The sequence below is a fragment of the Castanea sativa genome, chromosome 9 (assembly GCF_040712315.1).
Source record: "Castanea sativa cultivar Marrone di Chiusa Pesio chromosome 9, ASM4071231v1".
Classification (NCBI taxonomy): Eukaryota; Viridiplantae; Streptophyta; class Magnoliopsida; order Fagales; family Fagaceae; genus Castanea; species Castanea sativa.
This window is the reverse complement of record NC_134021.1, coordinates 20,139,316-20,165,030: the sequence shown is the minus strand read 5'-3', so window position 1 is coordinate 20,165,030 and position 25,715 is coordinate 20,139,316. Positions and strand designations below refer to the sequence as shown.

General features: G+C 39.0%; 1 protein-coding gene across 1 annotated transcript; it reads right to left on the bottom strand.

Annotated features, from left to right (window-relative positions):
- Window positions 1-8,281: 8,281 nt before the first annotated feature.
- On the bottom strand, window positions 8,282-24,786 carry LOC142609871 (tropinone reductase homolog). Its single transcript, XM_075781594.1, has 6 exons — window positions 24,642-24,786; window positions 24,279-24,491; window positions 23,963-24,170; window positions 9,249-9,465; window positions 9,064-9,170; window positions 8,282-8,676 (listed from the first exon to the last, which is right to left on the bottom strand). Exons 2-6 carry the CDS (start codon window positions 24,365-24,367, stop codon window positions 8,503-8,505), a joined length of 795 nt encoding a protein of 264 aa, XP_075637709.1. The 5' UTR covers window positions 24,368-24,491; window positions 24,642-24,786; the 3' UTR covers window positions 8,282-8,502.
- Window positions 24,787-25,715: the final 929 nt, after the last annotated feature.

Genomic DNA, 25,715 nt, shown 5'->3' with positions numbered 1-25,715 from the left:
GGCAATGTCCTGCTTTAAGTATTGGAAATTAGTAAATTTCCCCATGCTATTATCAAATTGAATGTAACAAAATTTGATAATGGCAAGGGCTAACTTGCTAATTTTCAATACTTCTAGAGGGATCTTGGTTGGTTTTATAGTTGAAGGGAAAGAGGGACTGAAGTGTACCACTTAGTTAGGGGGCAGGATGAAATTAACCATTTTTTTTATGTACAATGTTGTTAGGAGTCCAAGTATCATAGTCACAGTTGTATTGATAATTCTAAGTGTAATAGTCATTGATATATGGACAAATGTATGGATAATTGGTGTATTGCACCTGGTGTATTGCATTATATGTTAAGTTTGTTAGTTGTTGTGCTGGAATGTTAGTTTGGAAGTTAGTTAGCTTGGCAGTTTTGGAGGGAAAATAGGGTCAATCTTGTATAAGACTCGATTAGCATTTTAATAAGAATGAAACAGAAAATTTAATCCAATTTCTCTCTCTCTCTCTTCAACTCTCTCTCTCTCTCCCCTTCCCCAATTCTCTCAACTCAGGAGTTTAGTTACCCTTGAAGTAACTGTTTTCTCTAAGCTATTCTTGATTGGCCAAGAACTTAACAATTGGAACAGAGCTTGCTTTCCTGCAACCATGGCCGAAACTAGATCCTCTTCTTACATCAATGAATCCTTATCCCTTCTTAAACTACCACAGACCACCATGCCCATTCTTTACAAGAGATCAACTAATAGTTGAATGCTAACACTCAACAATTGAATGCCAATACTCAAAAATTGAACGCCATTAGTTTGGCTCTACAGAAACTCACTAAAGCTGAAGAACAGAGATAACAAAAAGTTATGTCTCCAAGGTCTTCATCTCAATCCCCAAAATCCCTTGTATCAGAAGCTATTTCTCTACCTCTTTCGAATTTGTTAAAGAGTGTGAGACCTGATTTCCCTCAATTCAATAGAGATTATCCTGCTTCTTGGGTATACAAAGCCAATCAATATTTCAGTTTCTACCAAACCCCATTCAATGAGAGGTTGTTAATGGCTTCTTTGCACATGGATGGAGATTCCCTTGTATGGTTTCAGGATAGTGATGAAAATGGGGTGTTTGCAACTTGGGAAGGATTTCTGGAAGCATTGCTGACAAGGTTTAGGAATATTGCATATGAGGATCCTATGAAATCACTCACAAGATTGAGGCAAACAACCAATGTTGTGGTTTACAATGGGCAATTTGAAGCCTTATCAAACAGAATTAAGGGTTTGTCTGATAGCCAAAAATTGAGTTGTTTTCTTAATGGTCTCAAGGATGAGGTAAGGTTACCAGTGAAGATGCTCAATCTCAAGAACCTTAATGAAGCCTTTAGATTAGCAAAAATCCAAGAAGAGTACCTGAATTGTAGCCACAAAGGTTAGAGGTCTTCAATTGACTATGTTAAGCCTTCAATTTTGGGTCCCCAGCTTGAGGTGAAATTGGAATCCAAATTTAGGCTTCCCTTGCAGAGGTTGTCGCCTGCTCAGATAGAGGAAAGAAGAAGAAATGACATTTGTTTCAACCGTGATGAGAAGTTTCAACCTGGTCATCAATGTAAGTCTGCTAAGTTTTTCTTGTTAGAAGGTCTTTATCATTTTCAAGAATCTAGTTCTAATGTTCAATTGGTGGAACTTGATGATTCTGAGGCTACTTTGTTACAATTAGATGTGGATAAATCTGATAATAGTAAGTCTAAACCTAAAATGGTAGTATCTAAGATCACACTTCATGCTCTTTTAGGTAGTCTCTCACCTGGTACAATGAGAATTAAGGGAAAGATTAATGGATATTGGCTTATTATCTTGATTAACATTGGAACTACTCATAAATGTGTGGATGTTGCTATGGTTTTTGTTTTACAATTACCTTTAGACTTTTCTGTAGCTTTTAAGGTGAAGGTAGCTAATGGTGCTTCCATTAGAAAACAGCGTGTTCGTTTTAATGTCAAGGTTGCTATGCAAGGTCAGGTTTTTGTAGTTGACTTGAATGCATTGGATTGGGTGACTATGAATTGGTCTTAGGTACTCAATGGCTCAGAACCCTTGTTCTAATCCAATGGTACTTCTTGGAAATGTCTATGGTGTTCCAACATCTCAATTTCATTGTAAAATTAATGAGTTTGCAAACTACTAGTTTGACCATTCAAGAGGGAACTCAATTTTTTAGGCCACCTATGAAGAAAGGGCCTTATGTTGCAGATTGTATCATTGGCTGCTACTAGCTCTTCTTCTTCACAATGTGCTCCAGAAATAAAAGAGTTATCAATTGAATTTGCTGTTGTTTTTGAAACACGTACTAGCTTACCCCCTATAGAGGTCATGAGCACCAAATTATACTAAAGGAGGGCATTGCACCTGTGTTAGAGGCCCTACAGGTACCTTCACTTCCAGAAGACTGAAATTAAGAAGATTGTCAATGACCTATTGGAGGTTGGGTTTATAAGGCATAGTTAGGGCCCTTTTTCTTCTCAAGTATTGTTGGTGAGGAAAGCTAATGGGTCATGGCATATGTGAATTGACTACAAAGCTCTAAATCAGGCTACAATCAAAGATAAGTTTCCAATCCCCAGTTTTTTATGAATTAGCTAGTTCTAGTATTTTTTCTAAGCTGGATTTGAGATCTGGCTATCACTAGATTCGTATGAAGGATGAAGATATTTCCAAAACTACTTTTAGAACACATGAGGGACACTATGAATTCCTAGTTATGCCATTTGGCTTGACCAATGCCCCATATACATTCCAAGCTTTGATGAATGCTATCTTTAGGCCATACTTAAGGAACTTTGTGTTAGTTTTCTTTGATGACATTTTGGTTTTCAGTAATAGTTTGGAGTTGCACCTTCAGCGTCTTAGAGTTGTTCTCAACTTGGTGTTGCAGCATCAACAATATGCCAAAAGGAACAAATGTGTCTTTGGCATCTCTGAAGTGGAGTATCTTGACCATATTATTTCTGGTCAAGGCGTGAGTGCTGACCCCAAGAAGATTTCTGCTATGTAGGCCTAGTCTTCTCCAAAGAATGTTAAGGCCTTGCATGGAGTTTTAGGCCTCACTGGATACTATAAGAAGCTCATCCAACACTATGGCCAGATAGTTGTTCCCTTAACTGCCTTGTTAAATAAAAAAGATTTTGTGTAGTCCATTCAGGTTGAGGAATCATTTCAGAAACTCAAGGCTGTAGTGTGTCATCCACCTGCCTTAGCCTTACCAAAATTTTTAAGCCTTTTACTATAGAATGTGATGCTTTAGGTGTGGGTTTATGAGTTGTTTTGATGTAAGATCAAAGGCTAGTTTCTTTCCGTAGTCAGCTCTTAAGCGGCAAGGGTTTATATTTGTCTATCTATGAGAAGAGATTATAAGCTTTGGTTACTGCTATGCACAAGTGGAGGCCTTACTTATTGGGAAGGCCATTTGTCATCAAAATTGACCAATAGAGCCTGAAGTACAGCTTAGAACAACATATTGCTACTCCAGCTTAGCAAAAGTGTTTGGCTAAGCTCTTAGGCTATTTGCTTATTGTAAAGTATAAGAAAGGTTGTAAGAATAGGGTTAGTGATGCCATTTTCTAGAAGGGTGGATGATGACCTTGTGGGAGATGTAGATTAGGTTTCATCTTCAGCTTTCCTATGCTTGATTTCTTTCCCTTGCCCTTCTTGGATTGAGGAGTTGAAGGCTAGTTATGCTTCTTCTCTCGAAGCTTAGCAAATTCTCAAGGACTTGCAGTCTGTCCTAGATCTTTTGCACTGCATAATGACCTAATTCTTTACAAAAGGAGGGTGTTTCTGTGGCCTAATTGTGTTCTAATACCCAAAGTACTTCATTTGGTGCATGATAGTCCCTTGGGAGGCATGTTGGGTTTCTAAAGTCTTATAATAAACTAAGGCAAGATTTTTTCTGACAGAGAATGAAAGTTGATTTGAAGACACATATTAAGAGTGTGGAGTATGTCAACAAATGAAGCACTAAACATGTCATCTTGCTGGTTTGTTGCAACCTTTGCCTATTCCTGATAAGCCTTGGTCTGTAGTAAGTATGGATTTTGTAGATGGATTGCCTAAATCTTAGAGAATGGATGTCATTATGGTGATAGTTGACAGGCTTACAAAGTATGTGCATTTCATTGGACTTTCACATCCTTATTCTACAGCTAAGGTTGCTCATCTCTTTGCTCAGAACATCATCTTGAAACTCCATGGCATGCCTACTTCTTTGATTTCTAATAGGGATCCTATGTTTACTGCCAAGTTTTAGGTTGAATTGATGAAGCTTCAAGGTGTTTAGTTGGTAATGTCTTCTGCCTACCATCCTTAAACTGATGGAAAGACTGAGGTTGTCAATAAGTGCTTGGAACATTATCTCAAGTCTTTCTCTGCTGATACACCCTTTGAGTGGTATGATTGGTTGTATTTGGTTGAGTTTTGGTTCAACATCAATTACCACACTGCCACCAAACTTCCTCCATTTGAGGCTTTGTATGGTACTGCTCCACTTACACTACTGGATTACATTCCAGGAACAACTCAAGTAGCTGTTGTTGATTTTGTGCTATAGTCTAGGCAACAAATTTTGTCCTTGCTCAAACAAAATTTGGTAGATGCTTAGGTCAAGATGAAGCAAAAGTATGATTTACACAGAATTGAGAGAGTTTTTCAGGTTGGGGATTGGGTTTACTTGAGACTCCAACCTTATAAACACTAATTTGAGGCCTATATGGCCTCTCATAAACTCTCTCCTCAGTTCTTTGGCCCTTTCAAGATTAAGGGTTGGTGAGGTTGCTTATAGGCTAGATCTTCCTGCTGGTTCTTCTATTCACCCGATGTTTCATGTTTCTTGCTTGAAGGCTAAGTTAGGTCACAAAATTGTGCCCCTTGCTCTTTTGCCTTTTGTCAACTCCTAGGGTGTTCATGCCCCTGAACCTATGGCAATTCTGCAAACCAGGGCACGCTAGTTGTGCATGAGGACTATTACTCAGCTTTTGGTTCAATGACAAGGGTGTTCCTTTGAGGTTGCTACCTGGGAGGATCGTTTGACACTTCAGCAGCAGTTCCCTTATCTTTTGGGCAAGATGTTCTAATGGAGGGGGTAGTTGTTAGGAGTCCAAGTATCATAGTCACGGTTGTATTGATAATTCTAAGTGTAATAGTCACTGATCTATGGACAAATGTATGGATAATTGGTATATTGCACTTGGTGTATTGCATTGTATGTTAGGTTTGTTAGTTGTTGAGCTTGGCAGCTTTGGAGGGAAAATAGAGTCATTCTTGTATATAAGACTCGATGAGCATTTTAATAAGAATCAAGCAGAAAAGTTAATCCAATTGCTCTTTCTCTTCAACTTTCTCTCTCCCCCCTTCCCCAATTCTCTCAACTTAGGAGGTTAGTTACCCTCAAAGTAATTGTTTTCCCTGTAAACTCTTCTTGATTGGCCAAGAACTTAACAATTGTCTTGTAAGCAATGTGATTTTGTCCTTATATCAAATACAATTCTTCACCTACAAGACATTGAACACCTTTCATTAATTTTGCAAGCATCACGGAGAATTCAATTTCAAGTGTTACCAACAATAGATAGGAGATTTATGCTCTGTTTGCTTTAGCATCAACGTTTTCTGAAAAATGGTTCATTTTTCAAAGAGCATTTTCTAAAAAACTATATCATTTTCCAGTGTTTGGTAACGACCTTGAAAATGAGCTTGAGAATGTTTTCTGGTGTTTGGTATGCAAATTTTTATTTTTATTTTTTATATTTCTTGTGTAATTTAAAACATGCGTATTATGTAAACTAACTAATGTAATCAATATTAAAAAAAAAAAATAAGAATGAATTTAGTTTTCATACTAAAATTTTGACAATAGATATAATAAAAATTAGTTGTCAAATTTTCAGGATCTTTACCACTCATCTTGCTCATATATATGGACAGGAACGTCCACACACACACACACACACACACACACATACATACATACATATATATATCAACCATTTGTCTATATACATAAAATTGACAGGGGAATACATCTTTAATAAGTACAAAATAACAATAACTTTTCATTGTCTACTCTTTTTGCTAATACACTAATTGTCTACTCTTTTTGCTAATACACTAATTGTCTAATATGGTCAACCAAAAGTCTTTAATATTACTCAAAATTATGTATTTATATAATGTATCTACATAATATATTATCACTACATAGTATCTGCATAATGTATCTATCAACAAAAAAGATTATCCTATGTAAAAGCAATTTAGAGCCATATAGACACTATGTTTAAAATTTTCGTCTTTTACTTCATTCATTTTTTCTTTCTTCTTTTTTCTTTTTTATTTTTTTTTCTTTTTTTAGCACTTTTATGTGCAAAAAAAACTTATACATGGAATCCATCAAACCAACAGTTTCTTAGAGAAAAAAAATAAAATCAAGTTTGAAATTCAAAGCAAAGAATTGGGATTTTGGTAGAGAGGAATGAATAATTACCATTGCAAATATGTTCTCTTTTGCAAGTTGGTAGAGAGGAATGAAATAATTACTGAGCAATGAGAGAAAAAAATCTACTCAAAGAACTGTGTTATAAAGGGGAAGAGAAATATGGAGAGAGAGTGAGGGAGAGAGATCTATGGAAGAGAAGAGACCAGAGTGAATAACAGTGAGAGTGTATAGAAAGAAAAAGAAAAGGGAAAAGAGAAAGAGTGATAGTGAGAGAGCGTACTCTGAGAGAGAGATTGTTTTCCAAAATTTTTTTTTTGGAAAGCAAGCTATAAAAAACAAGTCTTATTTTTATTAGGATTTTCCATTGACTAAAGATAGTTTTTCATTGACCAGTTTTTTTTGTGCTACCAAACACTGAAAAATGTGGAAAGCTATCTTTACAAAAAGTTTTCCAACAAAAAAAACTTAGTGTTACTAGAAGTCACTTCATACGTGAATTGAAAATGAGCCTAGACATTCCTCAAATCTCAAGTTCCCTCTATAAACGGGGATCAGCCCCCACTTTGAAAATCATTTTGGCCTTATTATTCAAGCTCATATCATACCTTTTATTGAGCCTTAAATGAGTCTTTCACTTAATTTTGTTTATATTGGGTTTGTTCATAAACATTTTTTTATTAGCTTGACTCATTATTAAACACACTTGACACTAAGGCTTGGCTTTGTGTGTGTGTTAGAGAGAGAGAGATTGATAATTAAAACAAGGAGTTATTGTAGAGAGATACTGATAATTAAAACAAGGAGTAATTGTAGGTAATTGATCATATTTATGTTCAAGTTTGTTGTCTGACTACCCAATATTAATGCCAAACACAAACCTGTAATTGTTAGCTTATATTGATGGGTTAGGCTCACTAGCGTAGTGAGTGTTCCATTTAGGTTAGGCCCCAATCCCTTTACTAGCTTATTAGCTTAATGTCATTACAATGAAAATGTTCTATTTTGAGTGTTCCCTTTTATACTCTATCACTCATAGCTTGCTACATATTTTTTCTCTTTATGAAATAATTAAAGTTTAAAATAGAAAAAAAAAAAAAAGAAGACATTTGGGAGTTAGTGAAGTATAAAATGGATCACTAAGAGCGAGATAAAAGATTTTTGTTCATGTCATTAAAAGAAACGGTGAATGACATTTTAAACCCTATATTTTAGGTGTTGTTTTAATTTTTTTTATAAAGAATTTCAACCTATGATGTCCGCTTCTGATGATAATTCTTTTATCATCAAACCAAGATATCAATTACTTTTTGGTGCAGGCAGGGACTGAACTCCAGATCTTTTATTTAACCATTAAAGACTTTACCAGTTAAGCTAACTGGAACCCACACAGTTGTTTCAAATTAAATCCTATAGCGTTTTGAGTTTTGAATTGAACCCCAAACTTTAATAATTGTATCATTTAGACCTCTCAATCAAACTTGAAAAATACAAGGCATAAATTGTAATGATTTTAAAAGTAAAAATTTGTTTGAAATTAATGAAACTATAAGATTTAATTTGTAACTATCTTAAACTACTAGGTTTAACTTATAGCTTTTGAAAAGATAGGGAAACAATCCCTAAGATATTAAGTTTAAAAAATAATTTACCCAAAAGAATATTTCTGAATTTATATCACCAATTTTTTTGCCACCTCAGTTCTCTAATATCTACACATAAAGTGCTTATTTTCCTATATTTTTTTTTGGCATGCACCATATTTGCCCCCTGCAGCTGCTTAACATGGAATAAACATTAGAACATGACTACCGACAGAGATCATTCCCAAAAATAAAGGATCTAAACGGTGTACGTCATTCACCACAAAGATGTTAAAAGTTTGATCCCCACAACATAAAACATCACATTAATTAGAGGAAGATTTTCCCCCTGATTTCTTATTATACTTTTATGAGAAGCTTATTTTTATACGTAAATTAAGCTGAAAACAAACTCGATGGATTGGCACAATAGAAGATTATGAAAAATCACGTATGAATTGGCTAGAAACCAGTCACTGTGTATCCTCCGTCGACACAAATTACTTGCCCGGTGATATATGAAGCGGCGGGAAGGCAAAGAAACGCCACCACTGATGAAATCTCATTAGGCTCTGCAATACGACCCAGTGGAGTTCGTGCGAGTAACTTGACAAAATCCTCAGCATGAGCAACATCCTGAGGAAAAATGGTTTTTGAAATGTTATTAATAATTCGTAATACTTGGTATATATTTTGAAAAATGACAAACTCTAGAACTAGGACGAACCACTAACATTTATGTTAAAATTAACAACCAATATGTGAGATTTTAAATGAGAGGTAAAATAGAGGAGATAGAGATCGAATTCAGAACCTCTTGTACCATGTTAAATTAACGATTCTCCTAAAAGTTTAATTCATTAAAATATGGTAAATTTAATTATTTAACTACACAATTCTAACAATTTCCATTTTGAGTAGTCATCTGAAAAATAATAACATGGAACACAACTTTTTTCTTTGAGCAAAACATGGAACACAACTATGAAATTCATATTGAGACGCAGGGATGGAAGATCTTACGGCTGGCAAAATGTGGGTTTTGACACCCCATGGTGCGACAGTGTTTACTCGAATATTGTCCTTTGCCCATTCACATGCCAAGTTCTTTGTTATTTGGTTGATTGCTCCTGAAAATCAACAAGGTTAGTTAATTTAGAATAGTTATTGACAGCGAGAATATTTTATTTTAGTGACAAATAACGTGCCTTTGGATGCTGCATAGCTAGAAAGTTTAGGTAGAGCTATCACTCCAGCGATAGAGGATATGAATACAATATTTCCTGCTCCTGATTCCTTCAAAAGGGGGTGTGCAAGTTGAGAAAGATTGTAGGGAGCCTCAACATTGGTATTCATTATAGTCGAGTAATCTTCTTCCGTATATCCTGTAGCTTCCTTGAGTGTCACTTTTCCGGCATTGTTTACCTAAAGCAGAAAAATCAGCTTTAGAAGAGCATAGACACCATAAAGCAATCTGATTTCAATGAAAGATAAAAGAAGAAATTATAATCTAGGAGCTTAAAATTGCATTTGCTGCTACAGGTCCAGTAGAAGCTTAAGCACTTAAGTCAGAAAGGAAATATTGTAGTTTTGTTAATTACTACGTCTTCCAAAAGCATGACTCTGTGATCTAATCCATCTCTAATTGTATTAGTTTTTCATTTTAAGATGGTTTTTTTGCACACATTATGATTTATAACTGAAAACATGATTTAAAGTCACGCTTTCAAGTTATAAAAACAAACACCATCCTTCGAAGATATGTTGATTTGGCATGCTAGTCTTCAATGCATAAGTTCATACTTTTTTCTTCTTCTTCTTCTTCTTCTTTTTGTTTTTTATTTTTTGCGTGAGAATCCTATTCGGATTACTTCGACTCATCTTACCCAATTTGCATCTCTCTATTATTCCATGATTAATCATTTTTAGGGTAATTATAATTTCTACTGTGTAATCTCTCAAAAGAGTAATGTTTAACTGTTTATTACATACAAACTATTTTACACAGTTAGAAATTATGACTTTAGTTGCTTTTAGAGGTGTATGTAAAACAGTTTTTGGGTATCAAGTTTAACCGCTCTCAAAATATTCTTCAATATATCTAGTGGATCACACCCTCCTCTTCTCTTACATAAACGTGAGTCTTTTGTGCAAGGTTCTTATATGGGTCCACCTTTGTATGAGAGGATGTGTAATCAAAGAGAGATACTCAAAAATTTCCCGTAATCTTTATGTTGAATTTGGGCCATAAATCGACTGCACCCCTTTCTATAGTGTGAAAGTGATAAGAATCAACTTAGTGGTGATGAGTGTATTCTATAGTTCTTCGAGGGAATGAGAATGGAGGATTCGAGAGATTAGAAAGATTAGAGAGAAAAGGAAACAAAGAATGTGTTTGTATTATTTCTGCCTATCCTTCAATTCTCATATCTCCACTTTATATACAATTCAGTACAATTCAGGCAGTTACAAAATAGTTACAATCATTAGCTCTGCCATCCTAATTGCTGTATACACCTGGCATCCTAACTAACTTCTTAACTAACAACTCCAGCAATCACTAACACACTCAGCACCAAGCACTAGCACTATACTCAATTAACTAGCACTAAGCTCTACTCAATCAACTACTCCTATGAGAAAGTTGCAGATTAAACTTTGTAGTGGCTATGCCACTTGCTATTTTCTCCTAATTTGGACAATATTTAGCTACAAACTTGATTGTAGTCTAAAGTTACAACTACTGCTAAACAATTAACATGACTACATACTTTGAAATTCTAATTGTTTGATTGCATGTTCTTTATGTTCTTGACACATATATCAAATTTCATGCCAATCATATGTTATTTACTATTCGATCCATAAGTTTTTTTATTATTATTTTTTTGCATAAGTTTAGACTAAAAAACTTAAAATTTAAAAATTTGATATTTTAGAAATTTCGCAAGCATGAAGTATATAAGATAAAAATGTAATCTAATGCATGGTTTTAAAAACCGGTATGATTAATGAACTATTTTTGCTCCCGATTCTCGATTTTTGACTTGTTCTAGCTAGTTTTAGGGGTTTTATCGAACCAGATTGGTGCACGGTTTTTTATTAAACTGGTTCAATCAACTGGTCTAGTTTTGTTTTTAAAACCATAATTGTATGGTACATTACTCCTCTGTAAGCCCAATACCCAAGAAGCCCATCATAATAATGCCATGATTACAGAGCCCATAACTCGTTGGACCTCAAACCCTAAAGTATCAAGTGCGAATACACACTCTATTGGGCCACAAACATGGCCCGGATGATCCTCGTCACCCCACCAAAAAGTCGGGAATCACTATGAAGCTAGTTACAACATGAACCGCGACAGTGAAGTCCTACCTGGTCGGGGAATGCAATCTCTCGAGGAGATGAGTCCCAGTGAGCTTGGTGAAGCCTAGGGAGTATCGCTGCCGGGCAGTCCACCTAGCGGTGGAACTAGTTCCAATGCCACTCTCACCACCTCCCACTCCCAACTAAACACCCACTTAAGGGTAATAGCATTGGACCTCTCCTCCCATTTACTAGGAAAGCAATCATAACCCTTCCACTTGGGCTATAAATAAGAGATGGGAATTTGAGAAAGGGGGTTGGCAATTTATGAGTGAACATTGAGAAAAGAGAGTGATCATTCTAGAAAAAATAGGGAGAACAATTTTGAGAGGACAGCGAATAAGGGTATTTGGGCTGCTGGGCATAGGACCACCCATTGTGGTAAATCCAAAAGCCCACAAAACAAATAGATTGTGAGCCCAAAACAGAGTTGGCCCCAACAGCTCCTTTTGGGCACGCACAATTGGCGCCGTCTGTGGGAATCTCCTACGTAGCTGTGGTTCTATTGAGGCGTGCACAAGAAAATGTATGGAAGTTGACTAGGAAGTTATGCTGAAAATGGCTCGAGAGGGTCATCGTAGGGGTCTACATGGCGAGAAAGAAGGCAGAAAAGGCAAGAAGACAGGCGGCATGAGGAAGTAGAGGAGTCCGGGCTCAGAGAGGGATAGTTTCAAACTCTCTAGACAGTATCCGATGCCTCAGGGCACAACCGCTTCGATAGAAGAGACCAGGAGCTTGAGTGGAGAGATTAGGAGCTCGAGCGTCTACATGGGATGGTGAGGGATTTGGAGTTGGAAGCAAGGGGCAGACATCGGAGAAGGGACCATGGGGAGCGAAGAGAAAGGTCGGCTAGTGCGGCAGGGTCCCATCAATCCCGGTCTCATCGGTACTGCGATCGTTCATGGGAGTATGCGAACCACGATTTGACTTCCCTGGATGAGGGACGACCTCGAAATGTGGCTATGGATGCAATGAGCCAGGCGTTACGCCAAGCTTCCCGATCGCCATTCTTGTGAGATATTGAAAGCGCACTGATGCCGAGCAGATTCATACGGCCGCTGTTCAACTCCTACAATGGAAAGATAGACCCGGTAGAACATGTAAGCCACTACATTCAAATGATGTCCTTGCACGCTCAAAATGACGCATTGATGTGTAAAGTCTTCCTTTCGAGCTTTAGCCCCATTGCTTTGAGATGGTTCAACGGATTGAGGAAGGGATCGACCCACAGTTTTTTCGAATTAATCCAAAAATTTGGTGTACGATTCATGACTTGCAGCCGAGTTCCGTAGCCCGTAGACGCGTTACTGTCAATGAAAATGGGGGCTGGGGAGACCCTTTGCAACTATGCTAACCGGTATTGGGAGTTGTATAACGAGATCGGCAGAGGCAATGAAAAGATTGTGATGAGCACTTTTAGAATGGGGTTGCTCGAGGAATCTGGGCTGAGGGAATCATTGATGAGAAGGCCTCCCGAGGATATAAGGCAGTTGATGAGGCGTATCGAGGAGTATAAGCGGTTGGAAGATGATCGGTTGCAAAGCAAGGGGAAGGCCCCGGTCATAAATCATCCTTAGAATATCGGTTTCCAACCCAAACCCCGGAAGGATCTGAGGATTCAAGAGCCAGGGCAAGGAATGGGAGAAGTGAATGTAACCTTCAAGGAACCGATACATATGATTGTCTATCAAATAAAAAACGAGTTGTACTTTAGGTGGCCAAATAAGATAGGGGCGACCCATTGAGAAGAAACCAGAATTTGTTTTGTACATACCACAAAGATAGAGGGCACAACACCGAGCAGTGTAAGGTATTGAAAGACCATCTGGAACAGTTGGTGAAAGCGGGGCATCTGAAAGAGTTCGTGGAAGCAACGAGGAATCAAGAGTCCGGGCAGGCGGATTGGTTGAGCGGGAATCCTCTCCCACCTCCTTTGGGAGTGATAAAAGTCATCCATGCAGTTCCAAAGGGCGCTCTAACGTCTAGGACAAGGGGGATATTGGCCATGGTACCGGTAGAAAGTTGTGCGAGTGATCATTCTCCTGGGAAGAAGCTGAGGTACACTAAACAACCCATTGCTTTTGATGATATGATATGGGAAACACCATTCAGCCGCACGATGATGCTTTGGTAGTCATAGCCCGCATAAGAGGTTTCGTAGTAAAAAGGATAATGATAGATCAGGGGAGCGGTGCGGATGTGATGTACCCCGACTTGTACAGAGGCCTCGGGCTGAAGAAGAAAGATTTATCCAAGTATGATACACCATTGATGGGGTTTGACGGCCATATGGTAATTCTAGAAGGGCAGATTTCACTCCCTGTCAGTATGGAGGGTAAGGAGGTAACTGTAATGTTCATAGTGGTCACTTCTTTCTCACCGTACACTACAATCCTCGAAAGGCCATGGATTCATGACATGAAGGCCGTACCTTCCATCCTGCATGTAAAGGTCAAGTTTCGCATCGAGGATGGAATCGCAGTGATAAGGGGCAATCAACACGTAGCTAGACAATGCCTAGTGGCCGTAGCTAGCTGAGAAACCACGCAAAAGGAGCCCATCAAGAAAACCCCCTTATAGCAACTACAGCAACCCCAAGAGGAAGTAAGGGCCAGCTGTGCCGAGGACCTGGTGAAAGTGAAGATTCTGTCGGATTGTGAAAGAAGTTTTCTGATAGGGGCAAGCTTAAAGGACAAAGAGAAGGTGGAGTTGTTGCTTTTTTTTGTACAAAACGTGGACGTATTTGCTTTGAATTCATATGAGGTGCCTGGGGTTGGTCTCGAATTTATAGTTCACAAGCTTAATGTGGATCCTTTATACCCTTCTAAGAAGCAGAGGCCGAGGAGATTAGCTAAAGAGCATGTCGAAGCCGTTAGACAAGAGGTTGGGAAGTTGAAGGAAGCCGGGGCCATAAAAGAAACGTTCTTTCCAGAATGGTTTGCGAACGCTGTGGTAGTAAGGAAGAAGAACGGTAAATAGAGGGTCTGTGTTAACTTTAGTGATTTAAACTGAGCATTCCCAAAGGATCCGTTCCCATTGCCGAAGATTGATCAATTGGTAGATGCAACGTACGGGCACCCAAGGATGAGCTTTCTGGATGCTTTCCAGGGTTATCACCAAATTGCCCTAGCCACCGAGGATCAGGAAAAGACTGCATTCATAACGCCTGATGCTAATTATCATTACATAGTGATGCCGTTCAGATTGAAAAGCGCGGGAGCCACTTATCAACGAATGATGATGAGGATGTTTAGGGATAAGATTGGGCGTACAGTCGAGATATACATTGATGACATGGTGATAAAAGACAAGCAGGCAGGGCAACATATTGACGACCTTAAAGAAGTATTTGAAATACTCCAACGACACCAGCTGCGTCTCAATGCCGATAAATGCGCTTTTGGAGTAGGGGTCGACAAGTTCTTGGGCTATTTAATCACCAAACGGGGAATCGAGATTAACCCCGATCAAATTGAAGCCGTGAAACATCTTAAACCGCCGAGCAATCTGAAAGAGGTTCAAAAATTGACCGGTATGCTGGTTTCTCTTAACTGATTTATTTCCAAGTTCGCTGATCAGTGCCAACCATTTTATCAGCTTTTGAAGAAGTGGAAGGGGTTCCAGTGGGACAAAGAATGTGATAAGGCCTTCCAAGACCTTAAGGACTATCTTGGGCGGGCGCTAATGTTGACAGCCCCAGAACCCGGAGATGATTTGTATATGTATCTCTTGGTATCTGAGCATGCCGTGAGCATAGTGCTGCTGAAGGATAATGGTGTTCAGCTACCAATTTACTACATAAGCAAAACATTTGTTGATGCCGAGACGAGGTATTTGACATTGGAGAAATTGGTGCTAGCACTTGTGCACTCTACCCGAAAATTGCCCCATTATTTTCTGGCTCACATCGTCCACGTTCTAACTGAGTATCTTCTACAGTCATTGCTGAGGAGATCTGACTTTACGAGGAGGATAGCTAAAGTGGGGGACTTGGCTAGGTTCTTTTGACATTAAATACAGGCCGAGGAACTCGGTGAAGGGCCAAGTACTCGTAGACTTCATTGTTGAGTTTTTGCCGAAAAGTGCAGAGATGGTCTGCCTTATAGGGACCAACCCGTGGAAGGTATTTGTGGATGGTGCTTCCAATGCAGCAAGAGAAGGAGCTGCAATTGTGGTCATTACCCCAGAAGGAATAAAGCTGGAACATTCGTTTAGATTATGCTTTAGAGCCTCTAATAATGAGGCTGAGTATGAGGCTCTGCTGGCCAGACTGAGAGTTGTCTAAGACTTGGGAGCCAAGGAGGTGGAAATCTACTCGGATTCCCGGCTGGTAGTTAACCAAGTGCAGGGGAGTTTTGAGGCCAAGGATCCCTGGATGGTTGAGTATCTACGAGTAGTGAAGCAGACTATGGGCTACTTCTCAAGTGTGAAAGTGGAACAAGTTGCCAGAAGGTAGAGCCGTCACGCCAATTCCCTGGCCACGTTAGCATCATCAATAGCTAATGATGTGCCCTGATTAATCAGGGTGGAATTGGTGGCTGAACCGAGCATTAGCGCGAGGATGGGAGTTTCACAAGTTACCACTGCCGGGAAGTGCTGGATGGATCCTATAGTTGAATTTTTAGCCGAGAATCAAGTGCCGAAGGACGAATAGGAGGCGGCCAGAGTGCGATGGAATGCTTCTCAGTACTGGCTATCTACAGATCGGAAGTTATATCGAAAGTCTTTTAAGGGCTCGTACCTGCAATTTTTGCACCCTAGCATGACTGAAGAACTGTTGGCCAAATTGCATGAAGGCGTGTGCGGTAGTCACGTTGGTGGACATTTATTGGCTCACCAAGCAATGACTCAGGGATTTTGGTGGCCATAAATGCGGAAGGACGCCATCGAATATGCACGGAGGTACGAGCAATGTCAAAGGCACGCCCCAACGAACCACCAACCTACTGGGAACCTGAATCCTGTTAGTAGCCCGTGGCCTTTCGCTCAGTAGGGGTTGGACATAGTTGGACCTTTTCCTCGGGCAATGGGCAACTGAAGATTTGTATTGGTAGCACTGGATTACTTCACAAAGTGGGCAGAAGCGGAGGCGCTGGCAAACATCCGAGATGTTGATGTTAAGAAGCTCGTATGGAGAAGCATTATAACGAGATTTGGGGTGCGAGAGTCTCTCGTGTCGGACAATGGGCTACAGTTCGACAGCAAAACTTTTCGCGAATTCTGTAGCAACCATGGCATTAGGAACCAGTATTCTACCCCGGCATACCCGCAGAGTAACGGCCAAGCTAAATCCACTAATAAGGTCATCGTTAACGGATTGAAGAAAAGGTTGGAGGGCGCCAAAGGTAAATGGGCCGAGGAACTGCCAAGCGTCCATGGGAGGACACCATTTTCTCTAACTTTCGGAGCAGAGGCTATCATTCCGACTGAGGTAAACCTGTGCAGTGCCCAAGTCACAAGATTCGCTCCAGCCGAGAATGAAAAATTGATGTTCGGACAGCTAAACTTGTTGGAGGAGCACCGTGAAGCGGCGAAAATTCGGCTAGCAGAGTATCAGCAGAAGCTCGCCCGAAGGTACAACAGAAGTGTGAGGAGAAGGGAGTTTACCGCGGGAGATCTAGTGCTTCTTAAGATTGTTGGGAATACACGAGACATCAATGCAGGGAAACTAGCCCCGTCCTAGAAAGGGCCCTATAGAGTGACCGCCATTGCAGGTGCAAAAGCATACTACTTGGAAGATTTGGAGGAAATATCGCTTCCTCGGCCATGGAATGTTCACAACTTAAAGAAAATTTATCACTGATCGGTTGTACACCAGGGTGCAAATTGAATGTAATCGTGCATATATGTTTTATGTGTTAGTATGATAGTATTTATTCATGCAGATGCATTTAACTCCATTGCTGTTAATTTATTACTGTCAGTCAAAAAATACGGAGAAAGTTGAGTAGGCTAAGGCAACTCGTTCTATTTTAAGGACAGAAACTTGTCCTTGGTTAGATCTTCATCACCGAGCAGGTGGAAACCTTAAGCTGTAATATTCTAAGGACAGAAATCTGCCCTTGGCTAGATCTTCATCACCGAGCAGGTGGAAACTTTAAGCTGTAATATTCTAAGGACAGAAACCTGTCCTCAGTTCGATCTTCATCACTGAACAGGTGAAAACCTTAAGCTATTATATTCTAAGGACAGAAACCTGTCCTCGGTTAGATCTTCATCACTAAGCAGGTGGAAACCTTAAGCTATAATATATTAAGGACAAAAACCTATCCTCAGTTCGATCTTCATCACCGAGCGGGTGGAAACCTTAAGCTATAATATTCTATGGACAGAAACCTGTCCTCGGTTCGGTCTTCATCACCGAGCAGGTGGAAACTTTAAGAAACTTCTCATCAGTTCAATCTTCATCACCGAATAGATAAAAACCCTAAGCCGGAATATCCTAAGGATAGAAAACTGCTCACGATACAATCTTTATTACCATACAAATGGGTGTTATGAATGGAACGGAGCGAAACCTCATATGGGTTCCCAGCCACCAGGAGTGAGAAAGTAAGGTATGATGAGCAACTTAACCATAATCATGTGCAAACTCAGCAGTTATCAAACAAGCATGGATGTATTTAAAGGTAGGGAGAGGGGAGAAGGAGTAAAGCACACAAGTTTCCATCTCAATGAGATTAATTAAAACCATCAAAAGGTTAAAGAAATTGTTTTATCACCACAACCCGGCGATCTAGGCCTACCAAGCATAAAACCAGCAAAAAATTAAAAAAAAAATAAAAAACTAAAAAGAATTAAAAGTCTTCACGCAGTAGGGTCAGTAGGTGGAGTCTGAGCAGCATGTTGCCCAGGTATATCCTTGGCTGACTGAGCTGTAAGGGGGTCTGGTTTTGAACATCCTCGGCTCCGGTACGAATATTACTTGTGACCTCCAAGTCGACCATTTCTACATGGGAATCAATCGCCCGCACAAGATCCCTCATGCTTGGCATATCCTCCCCATCTTCAGCACCGGCTCGACTCTGAATGGGGGGAAGAGGGGCTGGATAGGGAATCTTCTCGAGATTCCACAACGGAGAATCCTCAGCCACTCCCATTGCTTGAAGGGCGGCAGCTAACCACCCCTCCCCAAACTCATGATGCCGGGCTTCATGGATAATAGGCTCCACAGAATTTTCTGTCTCTGTGAAGCCTGTGTTATACCATTTAACCTCGCAGGCCTCAAGAGCATCTTTTAAGCCAGCAATATGGTCAGCTTAGGCCAAATTTAGGCTATCTGCCGTTGTAAGTTTGAGCTCGGTCTCTCCTAATTTGGTCACCATATCTGTTAGCTTCTTCTCTACCGCCAATCGGGCTTTTTCAGAATCTATTGCTTTTCTTTCAGAAGCATCGGCAGCTTCGCCTTTCTCCTTGGCCATAGTCTCGGCAACAGCCTTCAGCGCCTTCTCCCAATCAATGACCTCGACTGCCTCTTTTAGTCTCCCATCAATGACACAAGTCAACTGCGCGGCTTGAGGATGTAACTATAATAGAGTGATGAGACTAAAAAATACCTAAGTATTGAAACTTATGAAAAAGAGGAGACAGGAAATTACCGTGATGGTGTGCCACTGCAGCCGCCTAGTAAGTGATTCGTCGTCACCATCCGAGAAGAAGTGAGCATCCTCAAGCTGGGATGAAGATGCCACAACTGAACGTTGGCGGTCGCCGGCAAAGGTTTGTTGCCCAATCTAAGGATGGGCTGCCAACCAACCTCGGGCTAGGATGAAGATGCCATATTGGTCTCGATCTGGGCCGCTGGTTGAGTAATTCCCATTGTCTCCTAGATCTTGGGCCCACCTTTTACACGGGGCAGGGTCTTCGGTCGAGCGTCACCCAAGATGGGAATGGTTTTCTTGGCATCTCACTTCCTCTTTTGGCTTTCACCAGTGGGAAAAGCCTGCCCCTTTCCTTGGAGGAGTTGAGGTTGAGCCATGGGGCTAGCCCCGGGCAAAAACCGAGCAAGGGTCATCTTTCTCTACTTCACCATTTTCTTTGGGGCCGGATTTGGCGCCCAAAATGCCGATCGGCTTAGCTGCTTCTCCTTCGGTTGCCTGGACTTGGGCTTCGTTCCCCTCGACGGGAATGTGTCCCTGCTCTTTGAGATCCCGGGAAACTCATTTGGCTAACTCGTCCTTGACCAGGGTAAGGTCTTCAGTAGTTATGCAGAAAGGACCGAGATCTTGGGCTTCACCGGTAGTCAACCAGGGGGGGGAGGAAATCGGTGTGTCGGACGTCGATATAAGACAGTAATGGGCTATCTACTAAAAGGGCTTGGCTGAAGGATTGTCAAGTCTTGTACACGGGGATGCAGCCGAGTATAAGGTGCGATGCCCGGAGCTGCTCGTCGGTGTGAACGAATATCTCGGACCTAAGCACAAAATTCAGGTCTCTTACATTCACCACTCTGAGATCTGGGGTAAATATTTTACCCTTTGCAACAAAGAAATATAGTGAGTTAGTATCTAGATAAAAAAAAAAAAAGGAGGGAAGAAAGGAAAAACGAATTAGTAATCGGTACGAACCAACTTCACGCCGCGAGAGGGGGTAAGGGATGTCATCAGCAAACCCATTGCCGCACACCCGGACGAACTCCCCGGCAGAATTCCTGTTAGAATCAGGCAAGCATGAAATTAGCCGTACCTGCGTATCTCTGACTTTCAAATAATAATTGGTGTCCTTAGTCCCACACAGACTGTACATATAGTTTATATCGTGATGGTTCAATTTCAAACTATATATTTTATTCAACCTACTAATGCAACTAACTACCTGGTAAAAATTGGGAGGGAGTTGGTTCGGACACAAACTGTAAAACCTTAGGCTGTCGAGTAAGAAAGCATCCACGGGGAACCTAACCCCACCCTCCAAGATTGACATTAAAGGAAAAAAAGCGGTGTTAGAACCTCTATAGAGAGAAATTTCTCTCTCATGGCAGTACACCACATTCACATCCTTAGGGATGTTGAATGTTTGCCTAAAGGTGGCTAAGGACGTTTCAGTGTTTAGAAGGTGAGCATAACCCATCGTAGACTCCAAGATCGAAGAAAGAAACTGAAATAAAAGAGAGAGGTAGAAGACTTACTTTGGGCTCTAAGAGAGAGGGGTATTTTGGGCTGAAGGATTAACACACAGGTGAATGCTCGGTAGAGAGAAAACTCAGAGAATGGAGATCGTAAAAGTGAAAGAAGGATTCGAAGTGACTTATTTATAGGAACCAAGAGGGGAAAGGTTAACGCTGATTAATAAATGATAAGCGGGAAATCCGGCGAATCCCCACATCAACTGCCACGCGCGTGTTGTCTCGGTTCACGAACCGTCAGGCAATGACGACAATTGAGAACCAGCGGTCACATACCACACGCCTTTTTAGGAGCTCATTAATGAGTCTTCTAAATTGCCCTATGCTTTTCCGTTGAGTCTCTAGGATAGCGCTTGACTTTAATCCTTGACTCATGCCCGAGGGCTGGGCATGAGTCAAGGGGGAGCTATTGTACGGTACATTACTTATCTGTAAGCCCAATACCCATCATAATAATGCCACGATTACAAAGCCCAGAACTCGTTGGACCTCAAACCCTAAAGTATCAAGCGCGGATACACACTTTATTGGGCCACGAACATGGCCCGGGTGATCCTCGTCACCCCACCAAAAAGCCGGGAATCACTACGAAACCAGTTACAACATGAACTGCGACAGTGAAGTCCTACCTGGTCGGGGAATGCAATCTCCCAAGGAGATGAGTCCCAGTGAGCTCGGTGAAGCCTAGGGAGTATCGCTGCCGGGCAGTCCACCCAGCGGTGGAACCAGGTCCAATGCCACTCTCACCACCTCCCACTCCCAACTAAACACCCATTTAAGGATAATAGCATTGGACCTCTCCTCCCACTTACCATGAAAGCAATCATAACCCTTCCACTAGCCTTGGGCTATAAATAAGAGATGAGAATTTGAGAAAGGGTGTTGGCAATTTTTGAGTAAACATTGAGAAAAGAGAGTGATCATTCTGGAAAAAATAGGGAGAACAATTCTGAGAGGATAGGGAATAAGGGTATTTGGGTTGCCGGGCATAGGATCACCCATTGTAGAAAATCTAAAAACCCACAAAACAAATAGATTACAAGCCGAAAACAGAGTTGGGCCCAACAGCTCCTTTTGGGCACGCATAATAATCTAATGGTGGATTTATTCAAATTTACATCCAATAAAAAATATTGAGTGGAATTATAATCTTAGACTATAACCAAATTCATTGTTAAACTTATTCCCATTTAATATCATACCATATCATATCATATCTTTCTACCGAAAAATAAGAAAATGAAAAAAGTCGTAGCATTTCCGGATTTACAAAATACAAATACCCATTACTAGTGGAGTGGACAAGCTGAAAATGACGTTTGGATGCATCCTTAATTTCCTATCTTCTTTTCTTACTACCATTTGGTACGAGTAGGATGAATTGGTCCAAATCTAATGCTTTATTTATAGTGGTAGTGACAACCACCAATAGCGCTGTGATAGCGTGGTAGTGACAGCAACTGTGATTGACGACGTGAAGGTGATGTGGTAGCCGAAGTCAACTGTAAATTAATCGTGATGATGGCAATAATGATAATAGCAGTGATAGCGATGATCTTTTTATTTGAAGATCGATTCGATAATTAAAATTATAGGTTTATCATTCTCAAAAAAAAAAAAAAAAAAATTTAAGTTTATAAATACAAGTAATGTAATGTCACTTAAAGTTTTATAATAACATGACATGTTAAATTCAGAAAATAAATAAAATGGACTTTTTCTATTTCGAGAAAAATTTACTTCTAAAATAGAGATAAATTCTTTTAGTTCATTATGTGACGATTGATAAAATTAATTCTGTCTAATTTTAGTTATATGACCTATTTATTGATTCATATAACTTATTTAAAATAATTTTTTGAATCGCTAAATTGGTGGAAAGTCTTTTAACGAGCGGTTTGGAGGAAGATTGGTTCTTACATTTTAAATAAAATGGAGAAGATTGTGTGGTAGGAAAAAAAAAATGAAAGGGATAAAATGCACCAACGAATGATAAAGTGGTTTATGTAAACCTTAAAGAGCGAAAATTTTATTTTGCTTCTTTTTTTTATTTTTCTTGCTTTAATTTTTTTTTTGGTTGCCTTTTAAATAGATTTTCTACACAGCAACCAAAATGAAGTTAAGGCATGAAACGTGTCTAGCCTAGATATGTTTCATTCGGTCCAGGTGCTAACCAATATAATATTATAATAATTGGTCCTAATATTAACTATCCAAAAATAAATAAATAAACATTTTAAAAGTCTTATAATTCAATTGGTTGACATCTTTAATATATAAATTATATTTTGGGGTTAAAATCTTTCTTCTTGTTGTAACTATTCAAATTATCAAATAAATAAATAAACCTTATCTATTTGGAGGAAAATTGGTTCTTTTATTTTAGGTAAAATAGAGAAGATTGTGCGGTAGAAAAAAAAAAATGAAAGGGATAACATGCATCCACGAATGATAAAGTGGTTTATGTTATCCTTAATGAGCGAAAATTTTATTTTTTTATTTTTTTATTTTTTCTTTTTCCTTTTTTAATAAATTATTTTGTTGTCTTTTAATATAGATTTTCTATATAGCAACCAAAATGAAGTTAAGACATGAAACGTGTCTAGCCTAGACATGTTTCATACGGTCCAGGTGCTAACCGATATTATATTATAATAATTGGTCATAATAATTAGAAGAATATTAACATTGACTATCCAATTCTTAAATAAATAAATAACTATTTTAAAAGTTTTATAATTCAATTAGTTTATATCTTTTAATATATAAATTATATTTTGGGGTTAAAATATATATATATTTTTTTGGTAACTATTCAAATTATCAAATAAATAAACAAACCTTATCTATTTGGAGGAAAATTGGTTCTTTCATTTTAGGTAAAATGGAGAAGATTGTGCGGAAGAGAAAAAATGAAAGGGATAAAAGCACTAATGAATGATAAAGTGGTTTATGTTAATCTTAAAGAGACAAAATTTTATTTTTCTTTTCTTATTTAATTTTTTTATTGACATCTGAAAGAGATTTTCCATTGATCATTTGAAAGGTATGAAACATGTCTAGCTTAGACTTGTTTCATACGGTCTAGGTGCTAACCAAGATAATACTTGGTCTTAATTAGAAGAATATCAACCTTGACTATACGTTTTCTCTTGTTACTATCCGTTTCCTCTGCTGTAACTATTAAAATTATCAAAAAATTAATTAAACCTTATTTATGGGGATTGTAATAAGCAGAATGTCATCATAAATCTTAAACTATCCGTTTTCTCTTGTTACTTTTTGCAGAAGTTTCTGGGACAAAAGGAAGTTTGTAAATTTAATTATAATGATTTAAAGTAAAATCTAAGGACTATCAACCAAAATCTTAGAGGGGGAAGAAAATAAGAGGATGAGAAAGAGAGAAGAGTTTGTAGGTGCTAAGCTTACGAGGATGTTGAGCTTGCCATGAAAAACAGAGGACACAGTCTGAATCAGCTCCTCCCGCTGAGCTTTTGATGTCAGGTCACAAACTGAACCACTTACTTTGAACCCTTTACTCTCCCATTCTTGTACCCTCTCATTGATCTCTGTTTGGTTCCTGGAACAAATATGCACTGCCGCTCCAAGTGCAGCTAGCTCTTCCACTATGGCATACCTGATGAATAGTTCAAATGAACAAATAGAATTGGAATTTAGAAAGAAATGTTAAAAAAAAAACAAGTAAGAGAGGCATAGATATATGTCTGGCTAAGGCTAAGCTAACCCAATGCCCTTGGTTCCACCAGTGACAAGAGCAGTCACGCCCTTAAGAGACCATCTTGGGTCCTTGAAACTCGGCTCTGCTTCTGCCATGTTCTTCTTCTCCTTTCAAGTATTCCAAAGGCAAATTCTTACAAGCAGAAGTAATAAGAATGGGTACTCTGCTTAGGAAAACAACCCTCGAATACTCTTTATATAATCAAATTGCGCGTACTATCTGAAAATAAAAAAATAGTTAACTACTACCGTATACTATGATTTATGCTATTCTTGCTTAGCTTAGGAGAAGTATTAAAAAACCCAAAAGGATATCGTAGAATATGTATAAAGTCAAACCACAAACGGTTAAACAGTATCACTTAGTTACCGTCTGCCGTCCGTCTAGAACTGAATCCAAAGTCCAAACCCTGATCGAAAATTCGAAGGCACCAAGGGGCAGCTTCCATTTTATTCAATTGGAGAAACCTAGGGCTAGGGCCCAGGGGGGTTGATTTTTCCCATTTGATTGCCCCAAATTCGACTTTGTCTTTTTAGATCAATTGTATCACTAGGATAAGCAACTAGGAAGCACGAACACGACAAAGTTGCTAACGTACTGCTGTCGAGCACGTATTTGATATGGATACATCCCTGACGTGGACACAAATGTGTCAAGTACTCATTCTGGAAGAAAAAAAAATCATTTTTTAATTCAATTATTCTATTTTGATGTTGAATGTTGTTTATTTGAGCTCTTTTTATGGGTGTCTAGTTTATTTGTTGTTATATACTTTTTAAATTCAAAATAAACGTAGCTTATTCAAAATATAAAAAGTATATATACCTAAAAATAAATATTAATTAATTGATTGTTGTATACAATTTTTTAAGAAATGTCATGTGACCATATTACGTATCATCACTAAAAAAATTGCTATCTATGATAGCTAGAGTTCATCGTAATAGCACAAAAAGCTGTCGCAAATTATTAGTGCTGACAGCAAAAGGCCGTTGATGTCTGCCAGCATAAAGCCTTGTCGTACTACGTATTTGTGCTACATAGATGAGCAATGTCATCTAGATTTCCTAATTTTTGTTATTGACCACAAAATGGAGGGAAGCCTCTAGTTTAAAATCCACAGAGCTTTACTACCTGATTGAACCTAAAGATATTCAAGATTTTCCTTTACACCCCACGCGATGGATGATGCTGAAAGTGCACTAGTCTAATTACTAGGTGCAAGTACAACCCCCGAAATTTTTATTACAGCTAGATTAATTTTAAGCTTAACTCAATTAATGCGGAATTTATGTGATTAGCAAATTAATCAACCGAAGCTATTAACTAAAGCATGTACATACATAATTGAATAAAGCAATTAAACAAGAGTAGTAGAGAAAAGAGGGTGCAAACACAAGATAGCATTGGATGTGTTATTGAAGAGAAAAATTGGAGAACCTG

Bases quoted from the DNA above. Each gene is read 5' to 3' on its own strand.
- LOC142609871 (XM_075781594.1), bottom strand. From the start codon at position 24,367: ATGGCAGAAGCAGAGCCGAGTTTCAAGGACCCAAGATGGTCTCTTAAG. The intron at 24,171-24,278 runs GTTAGCTTAGCC...ACTATTCATCAG, and splicing joins GGTGGAACCAAGGGCATTGG to GTATGCCATAGTGGAAGAGC. The intron at 8,677-9,063 runs GTAAGATCTTCC...ATTTTTCCTCAG, and splicing joins AAACCCACATTTTGCCAGCC to GATGTTGCTCATGCTGAGGA.